Source organism: Sceloporus occidentalis, unplaced genomic scaffold (genome assembly GCF_023333645.1).
Source record: "Sceloporus occidentalis isolate IW3139 unplaced genomic scaffold, rSceOcc1.0.p SCAF_7, whole genome shotgun sequence".
Classification (NCBI taxonomy): domain Eukaryota; kingdom Metazoa; phylum Chordata; class Lepidosauria; order Squamata; family Phrynosomatidae; genus Sceloporus; species Sceloporus occidentalis.
This window is the reverse complement of record NW_028316987.1, coordinates 89,798,804-89,825,336: the sequence shown is the minus strand read 5'-3', so window position 1 is coordinate 89,825,336 and position 26,533 is coordinate 89,798,804. Positions and strand designations below refer to the sequence as shown.

The 26,533-nt window shown below is 40.4% G+C and overlaps 1 protein-coding gene across 1 annotated transcript in view; it reads right to left on the bottom strand.

Annotated features, from left to right (window-relative positions):
- Positions 1-510: 510 nt before the first annotated feature.
- ACVR2B (activin A receptor type 2B) overlaps positions 511-26,533 on the bottom strand; it is a 150,844-nt gene continuing 124,821 nt past the window's right edge. The window contains exons 3-11 of the mRNA XM_089533635.1: positions 26,278-26,387; positions 21,992-22,143; positions 18,760-18,903; positions 14,486-14,629; positions 13,534-13,682; positions 10,429-10,543; positions 9,734-9,872; positions 7,724-7,854; positions 511-6,547 (exon numbers count right to left, since the gene is read on the bottom strand). Of these exons, the coding sequence (XP_089389761.1) occupies positions 6,353-6,547; positions 7,724-7,854; positions 9,734-9,872; positions 10,429-10,543; positions 13,534-13,682; positions 14,486-14,629; positions 18,760-18,903; positions 21,992-22,143; positions 26,278-26,387 (1,279 nt within the window). The 3' untranslated portion in view covers positions 511-6,352. The remainder of the gene's footprint in view (positions 6,548-7,723; positions 7,855-9,733; positions 9,873-10,428; positions 10,544-13,533; positions 13,683-14,485; positions 14,630-18,759; positions 18,904-21,991; positions 22,144-26,277; positions 26,388-26,533) is intronic.

Below are 26,533 nucleotides of genomic sequence, written 5' to 3'. Positions count from 1 at the left end.
AACAGTGGCAAGTTCAGTTCAAGACAGGGAACAACAGAAATAACAAACTTTCCTTACAACCTCCTGAACTCTAGAACCTCTCTCCATGGAAGTTCCTGCTACTTGGATTCTCTGGATCAAAGCCAGCTTTAATTTCAGTTGGGAGCGGATTGGATTATAGGTTACTATTTCTGCTAGTAGCAGTTGATTAGAAATGCCAATTTTTATGTTGTTTTTAATAGCAACAGCTATAGTCAGCCATCTGTTAATTCTCCAGTGTGAAAAGGAAAACTTCATTTGTAATGGTATTTACTAGAACTGCAAATGCTATAAAAGGTCTGAGCAAATATATAGCACCTCTCATATGACTTTATGTGAAAAAGGTTTCATGTGGATGTGGAGGAGGGTGCATGTGCTGTCAATGATATGAGGACTATTATATGTTAATCACATAAAGGGCACTCCATGTGATAGTCCAGGAATTGGGAGAGGAGTCACACCACTGAATCGCAATATGAGAACTTGGTTCAGTGGTGTGACTCCTCCCAATTCCTGGACCATCACATGGAATGCCCTTTATGGGATTAACATATAAAACTGTCTTCTGCATACACTATTCACTCACACAAAATAGTCCCTTCCTTTACATGTAATTCTATTGTTCTGGAAAAAGAAAATAAGCAGCACATGGCCTATTGTACCCCTAAGCAATTTTTGTATGTGTTATCTGATGATAACTTAAATATAATAACTCTAACTCAAGTGGATTATGCTGGTATGATGCTCTTGGTTCTTGAAACTACCACAAATGACCATGGGTAGATTTCTAAACTGATGTTTTTGTGGAGGTAAGTTCCATTACAGGGCAACTGTTGCAGGTGCCACCAACTAATCATTATCAGTGAAGACTTAGGTAGAGCCTAAAAAGTTTCACCTGTGTGGCAGTAGTTTTATCATTTGACACAAATTGGAAAGAGGTTTCTAATATATGTTTGGACAGCTGGAGAGGCAAGTAAGGGAATTTTGCTCTAATGGAGAAAATGACAGCTCAGTTTAAAGTTCTGAATACCATACAAGTGACTGGAAGTTTTTATAGTGCTTGGTCTCTGTTTACTGACTTTGTCAGTAACAGTTCTGGTACTACTTGCCCTCTGTAGTTACATGTAAACCTTTGGAACTATGTTCTATCCTCTTATGGATCAATGGATAGATTATATATATTCTTACTTCCTTTTGAGGAAGCTTACTGGCCAAGATTTTTCTTGTTGTTGGGTTTTTTAACGTAACGTTACGTGTTCTTTGTATGACTGTATTATCTAAATAGAAACAATAATTTAAAAAAGAAACCTGTCACAACCCATGAATCTAGTACCATGTCTTGAAGGCTGCTACAATAATCTTAGTGAGAAACCTAGAGATAAATATGATGATGACTATTTTGTTCATTTATACCATGCCTTTCTCTCAATAATGAGATTGAGAGGAGAATTCAGCACAGGTCATATTACAAGGAACTGATCTTCAAAGAAATGGAGCCAAAATAATGTTAACCCCAGGAAGATTTCCCTTGCCAAATCTGAACTTATTTTTATCCATGAATTGAAATAAAATTATATCTAAATAAAATAAAATAAAATAAAAATACTTCTAAGTGAGATGACAATATATAGGAGGTTGAACAGATTTTAAACTACAATCTGAGACCTACTTATCTGTTCCAACTGTCATCTGTGAGAAAGCCCCACTGAACTCAGTGACACTTACTTGATAGATAGAACTGGCCTGTAAAAGTCAATATTCCAGCTAGTAAACTATTTTAGAACCTCACTGATCTAAGGATGACAGATCTAATGACGACAGTTGGCACAGATACCTTTACACTTAATGGGTTTTGGGAAGAATACATTCTCATGAATAGCTGCGCCTGTCATTATATCAAGAAACCTCTTTCAATTGCCTACACAAAGCCAGACAAGGAACCGGAAGATATTACTGGGCACTATGTGAGCAATTTCAATAGTGAAAGAAATCTGTGATCATCATATTAAATTTATCAATTTTTAAATATTCCTATTTAAACACCCAAGATGCTATGGGCAGCTAAGGAGCAGATGTTCTAGAAAGGAGTGCTTTGGATAAATGGGGTGCTAGCAAGCAATATGTACCCATGATTTGTAGCTGGCCACAGAGTTTTGCTTAGTGAACTAAAACGACCTGTAAGGAACAGCAAGCAAGGAGATGCCATTAACAGATACAAAACAGTTAATTTTGGTCAGAAACTGTGCGCCCTATTGTGCCCAGTAGCAGAAACAACTCTAATGCAATCAGAAGTGAAGGGTATGCTTGTGTGCACACATGCTTCTCCCCTTAAATAAAGAAAAGGCCGAGGACACTGTCTGGAAGGCTATAAAACTCATATGGCACTTTCAGTAAACACTTTAAAGCTTCTTAAAGAAATCAGGATGGTGTGTGTGTTTGCAAGCAAAGCAAAGCAACTGCTGTAATAAGCCTGTTTTAGCCATTACATAAATAACGCTGCAAGAAAGGAAGTAGGATATCCAAAGCAGCAGTTATTACAATAATTAAAAGACAGCACATCTTTTCCCACTGACATTAACAACCTGGATCATTAAACATCACATTTAAGAAGATATATAGGTTCGAGGTTTATTTCATCTTAATTGTTCATCTTTTCCAAAGCTTTTGTTGTTCCTCTGTACAACATCAATCACAAAGATAAAAGTAAAAGGTCTTTTCCCATAACACTATGTCATCTTAATTCAAATCTTGCAAAATTTGTCTCTCACTATTCAGATGTCAGGGAGCCTATCAGATGCGTTAAAAACAAACAAACAAGCTTTCCTTGTTGGTTTGCAAAAATAAAGGTTTGTGAATTAACCAGTAGAATTAACCCACTGTAGAAACACAGTGAACAGCAAGGAGAGATCTTTGCTTCAACATTTTCATGTGCATTTTAAAATTTAATATCTAAGAAATCACAGCTAGTAAAATGATTATTGTCCCTAATCATTACATTAGGAATTATGAACAGTGTCTTTCTGACATTCAGAAAAAGGGTCTGCATTTGCCCTGAAAAAACAGTTATTTGATTTATTTAAAAAGGTCATATTTTGCAATCCTAAACTAGTTTACTTAAAAGTCAATCCCACTACTTTCAATGGAATTAACTCCGAAGTAATTAAAATTTAAGACTGGTATGACAGAAGCAGATGCCCATGTATTTATCCTATAGCTGCTCTGGTCTTACAGAAGAAGCAGCTAGCAGGGCCATGCCAATGGGTTTTCCTCTTCTCCAATAAGAATATAGATTTTTTCCACTGCAATATCCTTAAAATATACTGATAGATTCACACTGAGATTCTAAACCACAAATGACATCCCAGCTATTCGAGAGTTGTCCAGCTACCATAGGTTGGTTGAATCAGATATAGGCATCAGGAACTGGGCTAGTGAAAGCAAACTTCCTTTGTTCTCTTCTCCCCACCAGTTGTTCTAGATTGAGGGCTCTGCTGAATTTGGACTGTGATGCAGGGACCAAGTGGGAAGAAAGGAATGCTCACAAACTCGATGGAAGATGCCTTCCATGAATGGAACTTGGCTCATAGACAATGCCTCATCCAACCATTTGTGTAGGATTTGCAGAGAACTGGAGGAGCCGCTGTGGGAAGGAAGAGTTGGAAAATTCAGCTTTTGACAGCCGAGGTGCATGTACCTAAACCTGTATTCAACGTAAACTGTGGAACTGTATTAGCATAAATGGATTACAGCAGAGATGGGAGCCCCGTGACTCTTCAGATGTTGCTGAACTGCAGCTCCCAGCATTCCTCACCACTGGCTAGGACTGCTGGGACTTGCAGCCCAACAGCATCTGGATAGCCATATAATTCCAACCTCTGGATGAGATTTCACTGTGTGTGTGTTTATAGGAAATCATTTGTATATCATTCTTGGTATCATTCAGTTAAATAAATGGTTAGTTATATCTAAACAAAACAAATTTCATCTTTTGATTGATGTTGTATCCAGGGGAAAAGTTAGAAGTACTTCATGAAAAGAAATGATGCACTGATTTTCATTACCAAAACAGCTTGTGCTCCTACTACCCGAAACGTAAAAGAATGGAAACAGCCTTCACAAATAACAGCGAATAATGCCCAGGAACCTTATATAGGCAGTTATTCTAAAACCGTTTATACTTATTTACAATGGTGCTTTATAAAAACAAACAAAAACAAACAAGTGAAATAATTGTAGCACTTCCTAAAAGATTTTGGAACTTTTTTTTCTTCATTTTTTTTCTTTTCTTTTTGTAAAACTCCCTTGTCATAAAAGCCAACTTACATTAAAATATACATACTACAAGACAACACAACTAACAAAATATATAATAAAACTCATACAAGTAGAAAATTCTGAGGTATTTCTGGTTTGAGGTGGTCTGTGGTCATGAAGTTTTTTCAAAACTTTTTTTTTGTTTAGTTTAAACCTCGGAAGCCACGTAATGCGTATGTGTGTTCTCATTTTTCTTTAAAAAAATCATTGCATGTTTTGCAAGTTAAAAAAATATTTAAATGTTGAATCAGCAGCATTAGGAACATTCACTGACTAGAGCGAGTTTATGGCATAATAGAATTAGCTGTATTTAAAGTATGCACCACTGTTAGGACGAAAGAGTTGGGTGACAGAGTTCAGAGAATAAAGAATTAACTCAACAACTAAGAGGACTATCCAACCTATGCATCACCTAACCTGGAAGTAAGTCCCACTGCAAAAAAAGAGTGGCGCTTACTTAAAAGTAGCATGCGTAAATCTGCTTAGGATCATTCTGTGAAAACATGACTGGCCGTAAATTATATACACCTACGCTGCAAATACGTTTCAAAGCCTGCTTCAAAATGGGTTAAGTGCTATAGCTTCCACCAAAGAACTCTAAGGTGTAGCTGTTTGAAGGCATTGATACTTCGGTTAAAAAAATAATGGAAATCCTTCTCTTGTCCTCTACACTAGTGCAGGTAACAGGTTTCAAACTAGTTTAAATCTGTCATGCATACATGCGCCAAAGACTCTTCCTTAAAAGTGCAGATGTATTAGGCTTTAACTATTAAATCAAGAAACTCTGAAGCTGATAAATGACCAATTTTGAACATACACACTTGGAAATATGTCCTACTGATTTCATCGCCACTTAGGAAAAAGGCATGCTCCAGATTTGACTATCTAGCCTTCCATACTGAGAGTTAATATTTAGCTGCTGCTATTATTAGCTGTTTATTGTTAGCTTACCTGCTTGTTTTCCTTCATATTTTACTAATATTTTTAAAAAGCTGAATTTCAGAATGTAACACTGCCCTGATAGACGCCTTGAAGGAAATCTGCCGTAACTCAGCCCCAAGATCTAATTCTCTGAACTTATAAATATAATAAAAAGGTTTTCTTTTCTTTTTTTTTAACACTATTGAAGCCTGAGAGATTAAAAACCCATTTCTATCAGTGATTCTCTGTGACCCAACTTTCTCTGTGTTCTGCAGCAACTGAATACTCTGCCTCAAAACTTGCCCTTCCTCTCATTAACGGTTTACCTGAGAAGTAGCTCCGTAGCAGATGTTTCTCCAAATGCTGCCAAAGTCCAACGTTCTCTTTCTCCCCAGCCCTATTACTAAGCTTTTCACTTTCACTCCTACCATCAGAGAGTTAACATTCTCTTCTCAGTTCCTTCCCCCTGCCCACCCCCCATGTTAACAACACCCGTTAGACCCGTAAAAGACACGTCTGCTTTTTCTTTCTTTTTTAAAACTCACTGTCTAAAATAGAAAAGAAATAAGAAAAGGAAAAGTTAGGGGAAAAGTCCGTTTTGAGGTGTGATCATATGTAACAGTCTTAAATTTTGCAGCATGTCTTGCAGATGAGTACGTTGTTTTTCTGGATGTCACTGATATTCTGCATAAAAAAAGACAGACCGGTAAAAGAGAAAACTCAAGAAAGCAGGATCATAAGGAGAACGAAGTGAGTCCATTGAGGTTTTGAGGTACCTGCACCATATCTGCATTCATTAGTCGGCACCCGAATGCTTGCTGAGATGTCCTCTTTTTCATCTTTTTTTTCTTCTTTTTAATACAGTAGAGCAATGTGCTGGTAAAATTGATCCGATCAAAACAATAATAATAATAACAACAACAATAATAATAACAATTTAAAAAGTCAAGATTAAAATAGCAGCTGCATTCATGTGTGTGTGTGTATGTGTCAGTGTGTTGGATTTTGTGGTTTGACTTCTTTCTTTTCTTTTTTATAAATCCACTGAGTCTGGAAAGACCACAAAAAATAAAACAAAACAAAAAAAGTGAACCAGGATTCAGATACTTGATTCTTTGGGCAGCAAGTCCATGTTGGTGACAGAGGTCACGATGGAAACGAGGCAGTCCGAGGTAGTGCCGTTTACCAATTTGCGTATCTGAGAAATACGTTCCTCCACACAACCCGCCGATAAGCGTGCTTCTGCATCATGGTCCCAGCATTCCTCAATCGTGACACAAAGCTGCGCCAAACCCTGGATACAGAAGAAAAAACAAGGATGGGGCTGAATTTAGCCAGTGCTTGGAAAGTTATTTTTTAAAAGCTATACTTAATTCTGTGTCCCACCAAATACACTGTAGATGTATTTGCGCCTTCTCTGCTGTGGTACCAGTTGTGCAATATCCTCCCTTTACAGCCCAATTAGTGCCAATACTTATTTCATTCTGGGTTTCTTCAAATCTGCACAAGTGCATGGTTTAAAGTTGTCTTAAACTGTTTTAAAACTGGTTTTAAACTGTCCTGTTTTAACTTGTAAATTGTGGCTATGGGCTATCATTAGCTTAATCTTGACACTCAAAATATTCTAAAAGAGCGTATTCATTTTTCACAAGAAAGAAAGAAACAAAGAAGACTATATACTTATGTATAAGTCTAGAAATTTAAGTCAAAAACTGACCCAAAAACTGAGTTGACTTATCTTCGGGTCAATGTAAGTACTGTACTTTAACTCTTTTTTTTTTAAGGCACTATCCCCTGGTGAAAGGCAAGAGCATAATCTGCCCTCAAAGTACTACCCCCGTCTATTCTCTCGTCCATCCAATCTTTACTGTAAGCACAAAAAGTTATGCCTGATCGAATTCTGTAAGCTCTCTGGCATCGTATCATTTTCCTTTGCTCCATCCTTTAGATCCTTTGCTGTATGTCCCTAAGTTTTATCCTCGAATTATCCATGGCTCATATCAAAATCCATAATTTTGGCCCCAAAACCTGCCCTTGACTTATACACGACATCAATTTATAGTTGGGTGAATAGGTACATAAAAGAAATTGATCATGTTTCCAGGGAACCATAAAAAAGGTGCTCTTCTGAAAATATGTATGAAGATTCAAACAATTCTGTACATAGGATAACACTTAAAAGTGTCCAATATATGACTCTGATTATTTTTTATCTCCTCCTGAACTGTAGACTCACCACCCCATATGCACTATGTCCATTACCCTCAAATTTAACTGTTCCCTTCTCTCACTACCTCAGAACTGAATAAAAAAACAAATTTTATTTTGTTAATGCCTCAAGACGGTTCCTTTCTGCAAAGCTGGTGAAGGATAATCATATTAATTTGAAAGGGGCATCCAGTTATCCACTGCACTCCTAAACCTAGTTGCTAAGGAGAAATTCTGAAAGTATTAATGAGAAAAGACGTACAGGATGTTTAAGCCAGTGATCCTTGAACGCAGGGCGCATCTTCTTGTGAACTACCACCTCCTGTAGGTCCTCAAGGGATGGATGCTGTCCTATTTCTTCTTCAAAAGGAAGCATGTACTCATCCACTGGACCTGAGTTTGCACAGTGAATCAAAGCAACAGATAAGATTAATTTTGACTTTAGCTTGATCTGCCTTACTGGTAACACAAGAAAGCACTGAACAACATGCTTCACAAATATCTGTCATGTGTATTTTATAGCAAGCAATAGTAAGTACATTTCTATACTGTTTATCTTAAGCACTCCCTAAGCAGTTTACAATGTGGAAACTAACTGCCCCCAACAAGCTGGGTACTCATTTTAGCGACCTACAGAAGGATGCCAGCTTGAGTGGACTTCGGAGTCCTGGGATCGAACTCACAACCTTGTGCCACCAGAACCACTTTGCTTTATAGATAATGCTTCTCATTCATTCAAGTACTGCCCAAGAGATATGTAGGATTATTAGTTTATTTCGGCATGTACAAGTCTATTCCAACCTTAATATTCATCCTTACACTTCCTTACACATTTTCTCTCAAAACACATTTTAAAACACATTTTGATTTTTTGTAGCTGTGAAGTTTTGCACCATTCAAATGTATGAAATCTGAGAATTTGCTCTATTTTAATTCACATTTTATTCCCCAAACAGGCAGTCAATATTGGAATTTGCAAAATTCAAAATCCCTAGGCATCCCTAATAAGAGGTACCTGCATTAAATTTCCAATGTTTAAACCCCATCTACCAGAAATTTTGTATTAGTTCATAGATCATATTCCCAAACACTCAAGACATGGTAATTTGATATTTTAATTTCACTTACTAGATTAAGAACAGTCAAAAATAGGTCCTAACTATCCACTTGTACGTTTTCACCACATGCAACTTGCCGTTTCAATTTGTCATTATTACTTGTTTCATTCAGTCCAAGCAACTGGGGTTATAATTTGGTTTTGGGAAACAAAGTGGAATAGTTAACCATGTTTGAATTGGTTTTGTTATCTTAAACCATAGTTCAATCACCATTTGTTTAGATTTAGGAAGAATTTAACCAAAATTAGTTGAAAAATCTCCACTCCATGTTTTTGTGGTAGGAAATGAAATTGGAGTGTGAAGGCTTGAGGCTCACTCAACATAATTCCTGTGGCACTGCACTATGGTTTGGAGGCAGAAAACATTTATTTAGATTGTGATCCCATTCTCTGGGTGTCAGTCAATATGAATGTGTTACAGTCAGTATTGAAAACATACCCTAAAAGAGAACAAAGCATAATGGTTTATATCCAACATTAGCTAAGTGAGATTATTACAAGCGCTGGAACTGTTCCCTGAGCAATCATACAATCACCAACAGACAGTAAACCCAGGTAGCAGATTACCTAACGAAGTCACAGTGAATGGCACAACATTTTATACAACCAGAATCAAAGTACTGAATTTGACACCTGGATACTATCCACATAAAACAACAAACCAGGCGCTAATAAAACAGATAATCTCTAAAAACAACCATTGCTTATCATTTTAGATATCAAACAGTCATCTTCACAACAGGCAAGTTTACCACTGTTTCTGCTGACTCTATATCAGCCTTCTAAACTGAATTCTGTTTCTGTCTCCCGATGTGTTAGCTATCCCTCCTAGTTTTGTATCATCTGCAAATCTGATAAGGATTCCCTCCACCCCTTCATCTAAATCAGACCCAGGTGTCTACAAATCCTTGTACTGTCATCAAGATACTTCTAGATGGACTCCTGCATAACCCATTCTAATGTTTTTCCTGGTATTGAGGTCAGGGTGACTGGTTGGTGATTTTGTGATCTTCTTTTTTGCCTTTTTTTGAAGAGAAGGACAATATCTACTCATCTTGAGTTCTCAGGCACCTCACATATTCTCCAAGATTTCTAAAAAATGATGGCAAGTGGTTCTGCGAGCATGTTAGCAAGAACAGAGATTTCGATACTCACCATCAGCTGCTCTGCATCTGGAGACCAGCTCCCACAGGACTAGCCCCATTGCATACATGTCTATTCTTAGGAAAGCGTCTCTCTGGAAGTTTATTGCTCCCTCTAAGACCTCAGGAGCCATGTATCTCCTTGTTCCCACCTGAGCCAGAAAAAGAAGTTTTGTCAATGAGACCAAATGGCACCAAAGGTGCAGGGAAGGCAGGCTGGCTGGCTCTAAACTCCCAATTAAAGACTCAGTTATGGTTCCCATATTTCCACACACACCCAAAATGTAGCCAAGCTATTAGCATATAAGTAGAAATGTACCCCTCCCTCTTTGCTTTTCAAATCCAGCCTTATGAAGTTAGGTATAGGGTAACTTCTTGTTTAAAACTGTAACTTTTTCAACAGAGAAACCCATTCATGGTGTGCCTGTAATCCATGAATCTGGAGATAAGAGGCTGGGCATTTCTCTCCAGCTAAAATTCAGTCTAAGAAAAGTGTGGAAAGATAATGAACCTGCAAGACAATGTACTTAGCTCTTACTTTGCTTCAAAGAAAGGGCAGGCAAAAGAGCAGAATGGGAATGCTGTTTGGTTTAGGATATAGGCTATGCCAATAGTAATGTTACTAACCTAAGGAAGAACTATTCCTACTACTCTGAGATAGTACAAAAACAGGTGGTATAAAGCAAACTCTTAAGTTGTAGCTGTTACCTGGCCATGGGTATCTCCTGGAGGTTTTCCAGGTTCAAACCGTACAGCCAATCCAAAGTCAGCTAGTACGGCCGTCAAGTCACTCTTCAGCAATACGTTTTTGCTCTTGAAGTCCCTACAGAAAGAAGAGTGGCAGGGGAGGAACAGAGGGGTGTTTTACATAGCACAGATCTCACAACTTTGAAAAACACACACAATAAAAGATGTGACATTAATCAGTGCTGTTGGGGGCAATCTTGATTTGTCTATTCACTACAGAAATTTTGCAACTGACATTGGCATGAGATAGATTTGCACCCAAGATATGGGGTTTTCCAACAAGGGGAAGATCAATAAACAAAACAAAGGCAACTTTGAAGGGAAGTCATCCTGTATGACAATCTTTTGAAATCCCTTATTATTCCGTAGAATTTTAGCTCTTCAGACAGCGTCTTTGCTGAGAAACTCAGTTAGATTTTCAAAACACTAGCTGTTGGCCTGGTTCCTATGAGAGAGGAGATTATATTGGGCACACTTTTTGTCCCTACCTACCCAAGTAAAAGTCCTGCTTATTAAGTCATTCCCAGACTTTCCAACCTTTTCAATGGGGGTGGAGAGAAAGGGATGAATATAATTAAATTACAGACCTTAGGCAGCAGATGGCAAGCCCATGTGTGCTCAGCATTATAATGCTCCTGCCATCAGTTCACTTTACTGTGGTAACCCTGCCGGTCTGATCGCAGGACAATTGGGGGGTGGGAAGCATACAATATAATTAATGAGGGCAGATACAATTGTTTTCTGAAATGTCCTGTCAGAATACGTTACGAAGAGACACCGCGGCAAAGAGAGATGGAGAGAGAGAGAGAGAGCACTCACTGGGGTAGAGGAGAGTTCAGTGAATTCCCAGGGCTCAGGATGCCTTCTGGGAGGACTATGTCCTCACAGTTTCTGAGAGGAAGCAAAAGAGCAAGCACTTCCCTTGTATTGGAGGCATGTTAAAAATGGGAGCACATATTAAAATTGCTTATTTGCAAAACTGGTAAAGAAAAGGTGTGACAGTCCCCATTAAGCATTGGAATTGTTCAATAATTTGCTATATCACTTTTATGAAACTGCCTGTTGACTCAAAAAGACCGCACTTAGCCAGCTCCTGGTTAAGGCATAATAGAAACTACAAAAACTATCTATTTTACTTTAGGGCTGAAGAGCAGGGTGTAAATACCATAAATAAACAAATAAATAAATAAATAATTCAGTGGGAAAGTTTTGGCTTCCAAGGCAGTGCACAACAATAAAACACAAATTCTGATACAACAGAAACAAACCACTACAGAAGCAAACAAAACATAAGCAACTGAAGTTAACATACGGTTAAAGCCTATTAGACACACAGTAAGATAAAAGCACCTTGACTGACGGTCCCAGGCCTATCAATAAAAGGCATTAAAAGCTCTCTTGGGAGACAATTGCAAAACTCTCAGGGTTTCGCGGCAGCTGAGAAGGCCATAAAATTGTAGGCATTTATAGATCCACTTATTTCAAATTATAACCCCGCAATGTAGAATCTAACAGATGGACAATGTAGTTGGAACATGTATGCTTTTACTTAAAGGCTTAAAGTTGGAAAGATTAAACATTCAGAATTTATCATTCTCGGACAATGGCAGTACTTACTGGAATAGGTTCATATAGGAGGAAGAGATCCTCATATGACACAACCCCAAGTCATTTGGGGCTGTTGGGTATCAACTAATACTATCCTACTACCTGAAGAAGTGATGGACTTACAAACCCCTATGTCCCCATCAGAGAAACTTGAAGTCTCAAGCTAATGAGTGTCTTGGAAGAACCTGGAATCAGAATTAGCATTTTAAGAGATTTTGTTGTTGTTGTTGTTGTTGTTATGTGCCTTCAAGTTGTTTCCTACTTATGGCGACCCTAAGACAAACCTACTATCAGGTTTTTGTGGCAAGATTTGTTCAGAGGAGGTTTGCCATTGTCTTCTCTTGAGGATGAGAGTCCAAGGTAACCCAGTGAGTTTCATGACCAAGGTAGGAATCAAAGCCATTGCTAATTGTTAAATTAAGCTACTCACTTTTGTTGGGGGGGGGGGAAGAAATGGGAAAGAAACAGCCTAATTTTAAAAAAGCATCTCAGCATTGTAATCCCTTGCCTGCAGTTTATTCTTACTGCACATTAGGGGGCAGTGCAGCACCAAAAAGTCCACACAATAGTTTTCACGCTTTCTACAATGGAACCTTTTCTTTGTAAACTGCTCTGCAGAGGGACCTTTGTTCATTTGCCATGGAAGCCCTGCCTGTTTCAAAGAACTGTGCAATGCACTATAGCTCCATGTAACCCCAAATCCATTTTTGTTGCTTTTGGAGCCCTGCAGAATACCCAACATGTCCCCAGGGCTCCTGGTTATTTTTCTTCCCCCCCCCCCGGCATTTAGTTTGCCCCCCCACTTCCAATAAATGTGTGCAAAATGTTCAAAACAGCTGCTAAGAACAATTGTGTTGCTTTCCCCACTTTTCCAGACCCAACACACCTGAAATGGCCAAAACTGCCTCAAAATGAAACTTAAACTCACTTTGAGTTTTGCACATTGGGGTAACCCACTGGAGATCTGGGAGGGTTGGCCCTTGCTCTTGGAGGTGGGCCACCTCCATTTCTAGGCCACGGACATATGCATACATACACATGGTGCACAGAATGGTGTAGTCTCACGGCCAGACAGTGTATCCTAGAAGACATCCCACACTCTTTAGTTATGGAAGAGGAGAAGGAGAAAAAGATTGCTGGTGGTATGAAAGCAGTTGTCCATAAAGCTCCTCTGCCAATACAGAAGTAACTGAGGTACCTCTGACAAGCTTCTGCTGGTTCCAGCTGATCACAGTCTGAAGCCAGACACTTTTAGGAAACTCATAGGCAGCATATACAGAGCTAGTAGCTCTCCTTTTCTGTCTTGTAAGAGATGTTGTAAGAAACAAAACATGTTCTCTATCATTCTCTTAATACAGAATTGGTCTGACATTCCAAAAGCTACACCATAGATGCCAAGTGTGATATTTCATCTGCACTTTTGTATTGCAATTATCTGGGAATAAAAAAAGGACATGCCTATGTGCTATAGCAGGTTTGTGTCCTTCTCCTTTACACCAAGGGACGTCTTCATGCAGGTAGGAAAGTCCACAAGCCATTGTTTCTGCTACATGACAGAGTTCATTCCAACTAATAATGTTCCCCTTCAGGTAGTCGGTCAGAGAGCCCTGGAAGAAATTCAACACAAACTGTCAAATTTTGTGAGCGACTCTTGCTGGAAGTAGTTACAAAGCACATTACATTTGGAATGGGCACAATCCAGGGAAAATCGAGCACTTTGAGACAGCAATCCTATGCATAGTTACCTGGGAATAAAAGCCTCTGAACAAAACAGAGGTCAAATTATTGTGTTTCAACTGTGTTATTGTTTTGTAATAGATTGTAATACTAAATAGCAAAGAGACAGACTGTTCTGAGCAGTGTGAATCAGAGCCAGAACTAGTAGTTGTTCAGGAGATGGACCAACAGCCTTCCGCTCGAATCCTTTACTTAATTTTGAGATGAGATTGCAAGCTTCCCAAATCCATCATATGTAAAAGAAATTTTCTATCTTTTTAAAAAAGTGATGAATTTTGTATTGTTAGTCATTACATTCACAGAACACTAGTTTAACATTTGCCTTAATTGGAGTCAAGGATCAAAACTGTGACATTTATCAGATCTGCTCAACTGTGCTGTACTAAGGCTTCCAACTTGCAGTAGTTTGGCAGATGTGTGCCCTCCAAATTCTATATCTGGACAGGACGGTCTTGAAATTAATGAATGAACAAGCAGGTGAAGAATTTAGCACCATCCGTCTTCCATTTTTATGGATGGCACAACTGAAGACTAGTCACAAGAAGCCTCTCCTGTCCTAGCTCTATGTAAAGGGGGGAAGGTGCAGGAAAGTAGAGGGTGATCTATTTGGGTTCAATTTGCTTTAGGTCTTTCTGTAGTGAGCAAGATGACAGAGTATTCACACATCTCTTACCTTGTCATGGAAAGCAGTGATCAGCCACAGTTCTGACTCCAGGTTGGTTCCTCGCTTTTCTGCTGCAATAAACTGCAAGAGGTTTTCATGCTTCATGCCTGGGGTGTTGAAAATCTCCCTTTCACTCTGCCAGGATTGCTTATCCTACAAGGGAAGGGAGAGGAAGCAGGCAGGGAAGAAGAGAAATGGTTGGAAAAATAAACAGGCCTCTATCCCTATGCATCCATATCCTGTTATAATAGATTAGAGTTGGGAATCATGCAGCTCCCCATCTGTTCTTGAGTTGCAGATCCCAGCAGTCCTAGCCAGCACAGCAAGTGGTAGGGAATGCTGGGAGTTGCAGTGCAGCAACAACTAGACTGCCATGTGTTTCCCACCAAGATAATAAATAATATCCTACCAAAAAGCTCATGAGACTCTATGTTGGGAGAAAGGTGGGATATAAGAAAACAACAACAGCAACTCAACCAAAAAGTCTCGGGGTGTTTTTAAGACTAACAGATTTATTTTACCACTAGCTTTCATTGGATGCATCGAGAAAAAAAGACAATAATTTAAAGAAAAAAGTTGTTTTCCCCTAGGCTGTTTCCTACTTACGCACACCCACAAATGAAATAAGAAGATCTAAACTTGCACTGTACAGTCAATAAGAAATATGGCTGCAATTCTATGCACCTGAGAATAACTCCTGGTGAATTCAGCAGGGTTTGCCTCTGACTAGACATTATAGAACTGCACTGTTTGTTAAAATTTAGCTAAAGGTATTCAAAAGAGGCATATAAAAGAACAAGGACTATGCAGATGCTAACCAGATTTAAACCTTTTGTGTATAATCTTAACAGTTACAGCTTTCTAATCTGGATTAGGATAAAATATCCCACTAGTTAGTCAGAACTGGCCTGGAACAGATGACATGGAAATCGCCTTCTTTAAATCCATCATGGCAAACAAATTGTGGGGGATTAAAGATTAAAGCAGAATGTCTAAAGATTTCTTAGGGTACAGCTATGTGTGTGAGTGTATGTGCCTTTAAGTCGCCTGATTGAAACCGGCACAACTATCATTTCTTCTCTCATAGGGAACCTTGGACTCTGTAATTTTGTGGATACACTGAGATATAAACTAGAAGAAATCTGTAACTAAGGTCCAAAACATGCTGCAGAAATAATCCAGTTTGAGACCACTTTAATTGTCCTGGCTCAATGCTAGGGAATTCTGGGAACTGTAGTTTTGTGAGACATTTAGCCTTCTCTGTCAAAGAGCTCTGGTGCCCAATAAACCACAGTTCACAGGATTCCCAAGCACTGAGCCAGGACAGCTAAAGCTGTCACAAACTGGATTATTTCTGAGGTGCGTTTTGGATCAAGAGTATTTAGCATCTCCATGAAACAACCAACTCCACAGATTGTTGGGGGGAAGCCACAGTCAGTGATTAAACCAACAGAAATCCAAACATATATTTGTAGTTTTTCTATAACTTCAGCCACTTTCTAGAAACATATAGAATTCTCTATTCAACCCAGGAAACAAAAACTCTCAGAACATAAGGAGAATATTCTGTGCAGAAGCAATGAGGGGAAATATAAATCTGGATGCATATCCTTAGAGTCTTTCCTCTTTTGCCATGTTCTCCCTGTGCCCAATTGATCTGGTTTTTTCCTTAGGTCAATAAAAGAGTAACAAAACGAGATTCCTTCAAAACCACAACACTCACACTGTCAATGACAACTTCAAATATTCTGCACCAACAACACCTCACAGCATAAACCTGGTGTGTAACAATATTTATGTGTTTATGTCTACATAAACTTGTTCATTTTTTTAAACAAAAAATTGTTCAAGTGTTATGCCATTCTCTAAGGTATTCTCTAAGTCAGTGATACCCAAAGTATGGTATAAGGGGACATAGAGGGTTGATAAAAATGGGAGTGGCAGAGAGCCTTCAGTTAAAGGACTTACGAACAAGAAAGACAAGGAGAACCAGCAGCTTTTAGGATCATGGTTGAGATGAGAAGTTAGAACATGTGGTAGCAGGGGGGAAAGAGGCAGCAAAAAGGAGCTTTCACATCTGTGACCAACTAGTTCAAGAATATAAATACCCAGCAAACCAAAAAGTTAGCAAAGCAAGTCAGAAACACACATGCACGGGCACATATATGCGCACACACAAAAACAAAAAGCAGAAGGAGATAGGCAAATAAAGTGGATTTAAAAAAACAGATTGAATCCCATTTGTTTTCAAATAGCAACAGAAAATCCAATTAAGGGACATCAAATTCTATCTGTAGCATATACAAAATAGTAGCATTTCCAGCTTACACCTGAAGGACAAAGGGGGCAAACACATATGCAAACAGGTGCTGTACACTCATCTTGAAGAGCTCTAGCAAAATCTTTAGTGCTGTTATCAGAGAGGGAAAAAGGAAGAGCTGGGGAGCCTTCTGTCTGTATCTTTGAAGTAAGGGATGGATAGCATGGACTCCTTTGATCTTCCTGGTGAAGGAATGTCAGGAGGTGACAAGTCTACAATTGGTCATCTATGGATCACTGTGATACTGCTAATCTATACCAGGGTGACCAGAAGACCTCCTTTTCCAAGACATAGCCTACATTTTAGCCTTCTGCCCAGGTGGAATTCCAAAATGTCTTCCACTAAGAAGCATGAATTTATATTTAGATGAGTGCTTTGCTTATACAGTGGTCCCTCCACATTAGCTGGGGTTAAGGGCACAGGACTCCAGTAAACGTGGGGGAAAACGCAAATTAAAACAAACACAACACTTATCCTTTTTACCTAAGAGTACACCTCTGTAAGAATCTCCAAGTCCTCCAGTGCAACTCTATGATCAACAACTGCCAGAAGTTGATCACAGAATCATACTGAAGGACCTACAAATGCCTAGTGAAGCATTTTCTCTAGGAACCTCTAGGTTCTCCAGCACAACTCTATGGTCAACGTCCAGCTGAATTGCGCTGGAGGACTTAGAGATTCCTAGAGAAAACATATTAATGAAAACCAATCAAATCCACAAAAAGCCAAAGCCGCAAATGTGGAGGGCCAACTGTATTTTGTAATGCCCAACATTTATCGTGAATGCCCTACATTTTGTGGTGCCTTGTCTTCCTTTCAGGTTATGATATCTGGTCACCCTGAATCTATACCAGGGGTCGGCAACCTCCGGCCCATGGGCCGGATCCAGCCCCCGGGCCGGATCCGGCCCCCGGAGGCCTTCATTGCGGCCCCTGGGGGCGGTTGCCACCGCCGCGCAGAAAAATAACGGCGCCCATAGCGGCAAAAAGCCACTCTGGGCGCTGCCATTTTTCGCCCCAAATGGCGCCGAACTCTCGCGCGACCTTCTTTGATGTCGCGAGAGAGTTCAGCGCCATTTGGGGCGAAAAAATGGCGGCGCCCAGAGCGGCTTATTGTCGCTCTGGGCGCCGCCATTTTTTCACCCAAAATGGCGGCGCCCAGAGGCGAAGTCTCGCGCGACCTCAAACAAGGTTGCGCAAGACTTCGGCCTCCAGGAGGCCCAATGCGGCCAAGGGAGCCCTCGAATAGGGCTCTGACAGCCGCATCGGGCCTCCTGGAGGCCTGTGCCATTGCTGGCGCCCTCGAATAGGGCTCCAACGGCCGCATCGGGCCTCTGGAAGGCCCGGTGCCGTCACTGGGGTCCTCCAAGAGGCTTTTTTGCCGGCCTCTGACAGGGCCTGGGGCCCCGTCAGGGGCCTGCCAAGATGGGGAGGCCTGGCCCCCAGAGGGTGAAACTCCACCCCCGGCACGGGGCCCCGCCCCGGAGGGTGGAAGCTCCACCCCTGGCATGTGGCCCTGCCCCCGGAGGGTGGAAGCTCCACCCCCGGCATGCGGCCCCACCCTGGAGGGTGGAAGCTCCACCCCCGGCATGTGGCCCCACCCCCGGAGGGTGGAAGCTCCACCCCCGGCTTCAGCCCCCCCAGTCGCCCGAGGGACAGCAACCCGGCCCCCGGCCCAAAAAGGTTGCCTACCCCTGATCTATACTATGGGCTTCTGGGGGGTATAAGTGCATATTCAAAGCTGTGAAACCTTCCAAGGGTCTGGAGTGACATCTGAAACAAGCCAAAGTCTTTTCACTGTGACTTGAATTGTATGGGAGTGAGTGACCTTGAAACTCAAATCAAAAGCATGGTTCCTGTTAACAATCATTTGCCAATCAGAGGCTTAGAACATGTTTTAACCCCCTGCTTTAAAATGCAGCTGGAAAGCTATTATTTCTGAAAAACAGAAACGCCATACTCACCTGAATGGGGAAGATTTTCACGGCTACATAGTCATTCATCAGCTGAGCCTTCCAGACACAGCCAAAGCGCCCCCTCGCCTTGATCTCCAGCAGCTGCAATGGTTTAAGTCCAACCAAAGGAGAAGGAGGTGGTGGCCCTGGGTCCTAGGAAGAAGAAGTGGATGATGACATGAAGCAAACTTGGGGTTTGCTGAGACAGAGCAAAACACAGTTACATGGACAAAGTCTGTTCACGCCACATGAGAAAAAGGACCAGTATGGAAGGGAAAGCTTGCTGTTCATTCCTTCAGAATTATCACTCCCATGAACCTAGCATGTCCTTGATAAGGTCTAGGTTTGCATTATTTCCTGAAAACAATGGAGAACTCTCTCTGAAGGATTGCTATCAAGGACTGGTGCTATTTCACACACCAGTCCAGAACCAGCTTTGAGGAGGCTTTTAGCCAGCTTCTCTTGGAACCTGAATGCCTGGCCTTAGAGCTCTTCAGGATGAAACAAACCTTTTTTCTAATTTTTAAGTTTCTTCTACTCCTTTCATGCTGTTTTGTATTTTATTTTATTTTCCCCCTTTCTTGGATGATACATGCTTGGAAATTATGTAACTGTTGCCTAAATATATTTCTAGCTGAGAAAATAAGAAGTGCGACATTCCTCCTTTCCTGTAAGGGTATTGTCATTACAAAATCCGACCTTGATATTTTTAAATGGAGTTTGCTGTTCAAGCCTATGTTTGAAAAGGAAGATAATATGGTGTTTTCAATTCAGGTTAATAAGCAAAACAGTATTGTATCCATCCAGACAAATCCAATGCTCTCATTTTAAGAAAAGACATTATGGACATTACATCTCTCAATAAGTTTGGCCTTCTACAACTTATTTTTCTAACTAAAAGCATTACTTTGAAAACTAAAATCAGGCTAATGCACTACTCTAAAAACAACCTTTCAAACAGAAATAGAAGAAAGTGACCTTTTCAAGGAATCACAGAAGTTTTAAAAAGTACTATTGAAGGGTTTGCATCTCTTTGACTTGCTATTGGTATAATCCCCTCTCTTTCTCCCCAATGAATTGAATGCAGTTAAATGAATCTATCAAAGCACTAATAAAGGTTCCAACTTATCCTATTCCCCATAGTGTTAGTTTCCATTTTTAGTGGTGTAAGAGAGAATTTTTAAAAAAGTGATCCCACATCTGCGGTCTTACGGTGTTCAATCTATTCAACCACCTTAGGTTAGGATTCTACTGTTCAATTCTACTATTTGAGTAAACTAATCCTAAACTAAGAACCACCAGCACATGGGCTGCGTGTGTCCACATTATCAAGTGGAATTTACTATTCCGAATAATCTGACTTCCCATAAGTACAGCTGTCCCTCCCAATTCACAGGGGATCTGTTCTGAATCCCACCCCTCCACAAATCTGGAAAACGCCAATATTGGAGTCACCATCATTTTCAATGATGGCACACTCCCGCATGGTCTTAGGCAAATGCACCATTTTGTCCCTCCCTGCTTGCCGTCTGCAGATGGGCGAGACCGCAGACTCCAAGTCCGCGAATCGGGAGGGACAACTGTACAGACAACCATCTCACTACATGGCTGTCTATAGGTGGTGGGCTTGTTCTCATCCTAGATAATGGGTTGACGACACACGGTTCTTCATATATGATCTATCCCACCTTTCTCCCAGATTTTGATTCAAGGCATCTTACAAAAGATACGACAATTACAGTCAAAATACATAGTCAAAAACATACAGAAGTTGAGAATAAAGATTTGTTAAACTACCAATCCATTAACACCATTTTAAATATTGCTTCAAAACAAAGATTAAAAGCAGTACATAAAAAGTTCTTTTAGTGCTAACAACCAATTCCCAAAGGCTTGCCAGAACAGACAGATCTTGCTCCGGCCTAAAAGACAGCAACCTCCTAGACTTCTAAAGACTGGAGAAGACCCTTTCCTACGTTCCTACCAGGCATGTTTGTGAAATAGTGGGACAGGGAGAAATGCCAGCAGAATATGTTAGAACTAGGCCAGGCTCAGATGGGAAGATATAATAAATGCCAAGGAAGGTTTAGTTTCTGGATGGGAGATTACCAGAAAGTAATCACAACTTTTCAAAGGAGCAACAGTTGAAGTTGATATAATACATAGGCTGCATCTACACTGCAGAAATAATCCAGTTTGACACCACTTTAACTGCCATAGCTGAATGCTGTGAAATTCTGGGAACTGTAGTTTGTTGTGACACCAGAGATGAGCAGGGAAACCGATTCTTATTTCTTTTCTTTTTCTATATTTCTTTTGCAATTAAAATTTTTAACATGAACAATCTAATTTACGAACAAAGTAATATACATTCAAAAAAGAAAAAGACAGAAAGAAGAAAAAGGCAGAAAACTAATACATAATAGAACTCCAAGCCGCCACCACCCACCCTGACTGTAATGAAAATAAAAATAAAATAAGAATTAAAAATATTTGGGCTAACTCTTCATGATCAGAGATAAAGATAGGTCTCCCTGCTTGCCTCTGATGAATTCTGATCAGTGATCAGAGATAAGCGCAAATCAAAGATGCTAAAAGTTCATGTACCCTGCCTCTTTAAAAACCTTAAATATTCCAAGATATTTTAAGGAGAAGGGTATTTAAATGTTAGTGAAGTGGTTTGAGTGTTGGACTATAACTCTGGAGACCAGGGTTTGGATCCCTGCTTTGCTATGGAAACCCACTGGGTGACCTAGGGCAAGTCACATGCTCTCAGCCTCAGAAGAAGGCAAAGGCAACCCCTCTCTGAGCAAATCTTGCCAAGAAACCCCATGACAGGTTCACATTAGGGTTGCCATTAAGTCAGAAATGGCTTGAATGCACACAACAAAAACTGGTTAAATGCAACAAACTGAACTGTGCTTTGTATACCTGAAAACTGTTGTAGCAGAGGTTACATCTGAGTTAACCTGCTTAGATTACAGCTGCGCTTTGTATGCCAGAAACTCAGTGCCACAGGCCAGAACAGCAAGGGTATGGCTGCTGTATAATAATCCTATATGATTATTTTCAGCCATATTTAGACAGCTGCATCTGAGGTTTGTTGAAAGCATGGTAGCCATGGGAATTCACAGGACATTTAAGGCAGCCCACTTCCTCTCAGAGCCAGTTTGTAGAAGCTGAAAGAGTTTTACCCTCTGAACCCACCATTATCTGTAGATCCAATTCACTTCTCACATACCTCACTAATGTCAACATGTCCGTACGGCGGCTTGCGGTGACGGTACATCCAGAAAGCCAAGAGGATGGCAATGGAGAGGGCAATGATTGGAAGCAGAGAATAAACCAGAATGTTCAGCAGTGAAGGAGTTGGTGGGGGTGGCTCATACACAACTGAAAAAAATAAGAAAAGGACAGCAATGTTAAGAATTTATAAGAACATAAAGAATGGATGTGCTGTTTATAATGAAATGTCTATTGACTCCAGCATTCTGTCTTCAAGAAGTTTATGGAGTAGGAGACAGCTGTCCCTAGTCAGCTGTCCACAGCATCTGGTAAGCCAATTACTTGTGAAGAAAGCATAATAATAATAGTAATAATTGTTGCTGTAGCAGTAATGGTTTCTTTATTTATTAACTTATACCCCATCTTCCACCCAAACTGGAACCCAAGGCAGTTTACAAAAATGAAAAGAACAACAGATAAAAGCAAATGCAAAGAAATAAGTAAAATATTTAAAAAGTTATGTTTAAATGCATTTAAGCCAGCTACAGAATTACAACCTTTTAAAACAAATCCATTCAAAAGACAAAAATAGAATGGCACACTGTTAAATTCCACCCATTTCTACTCAGAATAGAAAAGTTTTCAGACATTAATAAAAGGACAGCAAGGAGGTAGCATGCCTAGCCTAGTTCTGTCATATTGATTGGTTGGAAATAAAGGCAGCCAACTTTTGTACAAGGCTATCAGGCAGATGGGATCTAGAATCCTTGTTAGAATCACAGCCAAAGATCAACAACTGTACAGAGGCATAGAAAGGGTTGTTTTGTACAGTCGGCCCTCCTTATCCACTGATTCTTTATCCACGGATTTAAGCATCCATGGTTCGAAAATATTCCAAAAAAGTATACATTCCAAATAGCAAACCTTGATTTTGCCCTTTAATATAAGGGACACCATTTTGCTATGCTATTGTATTTAATGCAATTTTACTGTTGTAACCCGCCCGGATTCTTAGTGGTTAGGCAGGCTATAAATAAATGATTATATTATTGTTGTTGTTGTTATTGTTGTTATTAATGGGACTTGAGCATCCATGGAGTTTGTTAAACATGGGCGTCCTGGAACCAAACCCCAGCGGATAACAAGAACCCACTGTATTTAGTAGCCCTGCTACTAAATACAATTTCATTTGGGTTGGCACTTCAAGGCTTGGAACCCACCAGAGGAATAAACTATCCCTTAAGCAATCTAGTTGTATAGTTTCCCTGCAGTGTGAGAAGACATTCTTCATGCTGTGTCTGACTCCTTCCTCATGCTTCAGTGTCAATCAACCTTACCACTCTAAGAGGAAGGGCCAGTCCCACCTTTGCACCTGATGCAACTTCGAATGCATGAATGTGATGGATGCTCCTGCTTCCCTCCCTCCCCTGGTTATTAATGATCAGGAGCTTCCTTGGAAGTTCTCTGACTTCCAGGCAAGCTACCTGACCCAGTGGATTGAGGGCAGAAGTTATGACTCCATCAATCAAAAAGGGTGGGCAATTTAAGTATGGCAAGGAATGACACAAAATGTTCATAAGGCTAGTAAAATGCAGCCCTCTGATGCTCATGAACCCTCTGATGGCCAGAAGTGGTTAAAGCATTCCAGAAAACATAACCTCTCTGGGTCTTCTTCTTCCATGGTTCCTTATATTACACATTGAAAAGAAAGTCTAAACATGTCTCTGCTGTCAGTTCTTTTGCTGATACAGAGTCTTCTGTTTCTCCAGAGATGTCTGACAAGGACGAGGGAGAGCTATGTCCAGATTTTTTTTTTTTTTTTTGGGGGGGGGGTCTCTGCCTAAATATATTTCTCCCCATTTCATTATATCGGAGCAGTTACCATTACACGTCTGGAGGCTGAGTGGGAAAGGCTAGTTGCTGAAGAGATTTTTGTAGATGGTGTCAGCTTAAAGGGGTGTATCCTCAAACGGACTTGGTGGGGTCAATCTTTGCCTTTCAGGTGGGTCTGAACAAGAATATTAGTACCAAAACTCTCAAGAGATACGTTTGCCTCTTTTCAAAAAGCTGATAGGTATCTTCTTCCACATTGTCCCATTGGCTGAAGCTATGCATTGAATTAGTTTATAGTTAACTAGTTCTTCACCAGTTCCAGAAAGGATTCAGGCACACTCCACTCACAGTGTTGCTATACTTCCGCAGCCTTGAGTACAGCAATTTCTCTGCTAGAGATCTGTAGGGTTGCCACTTGGGTTTCCCTGTCATCTTTGGTCAGACAGTATCAGATAGACGAGTTTTCTTCTGCTGATATGTCCTTTAGCAGGCGTATTCTGCAACAGGTTGTGTCACTGTGATTTGGAAGCTGCCCCTCCAGGTGGTTAGGTGACCACTTCTTTAGGTCCCAGCATGAAGGACTGCCTTCCCACACTCAAGGAAAATGCAACAGTGGTACTCACTCTGAAGGTTCCTTTTCTGCAGTTGTGGGAGGTCTGGTTTCTTTATGGTCATTGGTGGCACTTTTTGTTGTTAGAGCTGGCATCATACCATCACTAGAAAGGTGGTACTAGGCCTCCTTTTTAGGGTGGTAAGGTTGATTAACAGGTCCTTCCTGTGAAGCCCTTCTTGTGAAGCACAAGGGAGAACCCAAAACAAGCATGAAGGATTCCCTCCCCACAACTGCAGAAAAGGACCCATCAGAGTGAGTACCAATGTTCCATTCTCATAGCCACTTAGTTGGAAGACAAGTCATGCCTGCACACTTCAGTTCCCTTCACTTGCTTCTGCCCTATGCTCACAAATCACTTTTCCATGACCTCACCTGGAGGAGTGGGCATCTCATAGCCAACCACCAGGATCTTGAATGTCAAACATGGGATAATTTGGGTACAATTAGATGTTTAGGGGCCCAGTTATATCAATTACTGTGATGGGGATGGTGGAATTCATCAGCTAAAGGGCTGTGATGATTCTCTGCTATAGACCACCAATGGCATAATTTACCACTAATAAAGCTTATTTCATAGTAGTGAAGTACAGTATGTTAGTTTTCAGAACAACGTAGACACTTGGGAAGACCTGGAATTCCAAACAGTTCCAGCTCAGAACATCTCTTTGGTCATCAGTGTTTGCCTCCTAAAAGTAAACCATGCATGGTAGTCCTACAGATTCTTCTCCTTCTCCAGGTTTGTTTGGGTTGCCTTCTGTCCTGGATACTTGCTCCTGAATTACTGTTTACAAGGAGGCACAATTTACCATTCTGAGCTCCTGGTCTTTTTCTCTTTGATGAAAAAAAGGCAATCCAAGACTAGGTCAAATGAACACTCAAAATTTAACTGGAATTATGCTAATACCCTAAAGTCTACTTTCCTATTCTAGAAGGGTGGAAGGATGGTATATGAGCCTCCCTTAACTTATCATACTGAGGAGACTTCTATATGTACCTATCTGGAATGACTCCCTTTCAGAAATCATACTTTCCTCACCCATTTCATGCTATCACATTATTTCTGCAGGAATATACACCCCAAGCATTCTATAATAATTTCTAGAAGACTTTATTTCCTTTGCACATGACTTAGAAACTGTTGTGCAACTACCTTAACTTGGAAGATTGGGGAAAAAATGAAACTACATTCTGTGCAAACGTAACTTGCATAGTTTTTTGTGGGTTTTTCAGGCTATGTGACCATGTTCTAGAAGAGTTTCTTCCTGACATTTCGCCAGCTTCTGTGGCTGGCATCTTCAGAGAATGCATGTTCTAGAATAATAATAATAATAATTTGTTTTATTTATATACCACTATTCCAAAGATCATAGCGGTGAACAGCAAGTAAGCTAATTAGCAAGTAAGCTAATTTGCCCCCAACAGTCTGGGTACTCATTTTAGCGACCTCGGAAGGATGCAAGCCTGAGTCGAGCTTGGGTCCTTTGCTGGTCTTGAACTCGCAACCTTGTGGTTTTGAGTGAATGGCTGCAGTACAGGCATTTAACCACTGCGCCACCAGGTGCATTCTCTGAAGATGCCAGCCACAGATGCTGGCGAAACATCAGGAAGAAACTCTTCTAGAACATGGTCACACAGCCCGAAAATCCCACAAAAAACTATGGATGCCGGCCATGAAAGCCTTCGACATAACTTGCTGAACTTCTCAACTTCATACTCTTCTCAACTTCATACTCTTCTCTTCTCACCTTCATACTCTAATCAAGTTCCATAATTTGGTTACCAAGCCAGGAAGCCAAGATTAGTAGAAACTCACTTTCAATACAAAGGTTTTTGTTCTTGACAAACAAAAGTCTCACCTTCTGGGCCACTAACTTCTGGTAAGTGAGTGAATTTCTCATTGCAGTAGTTCCCCTCACAGCAGCAGAAGAACACTTGTGGACTCTCTTCTGTGGCCACACATTCCTGCCTGTGTATTGAGACAACACAAAAGAAAAGAGGATTAAAGTCAGTCAATTTCTGAATTGCCCTTAGAAGAGAGGAAACTTCAGTGTGCAAGTGAATTGTCTTTTCCTATTTACTGCCAGCTTCTGTTGTATCTTGCTGATCCACAGC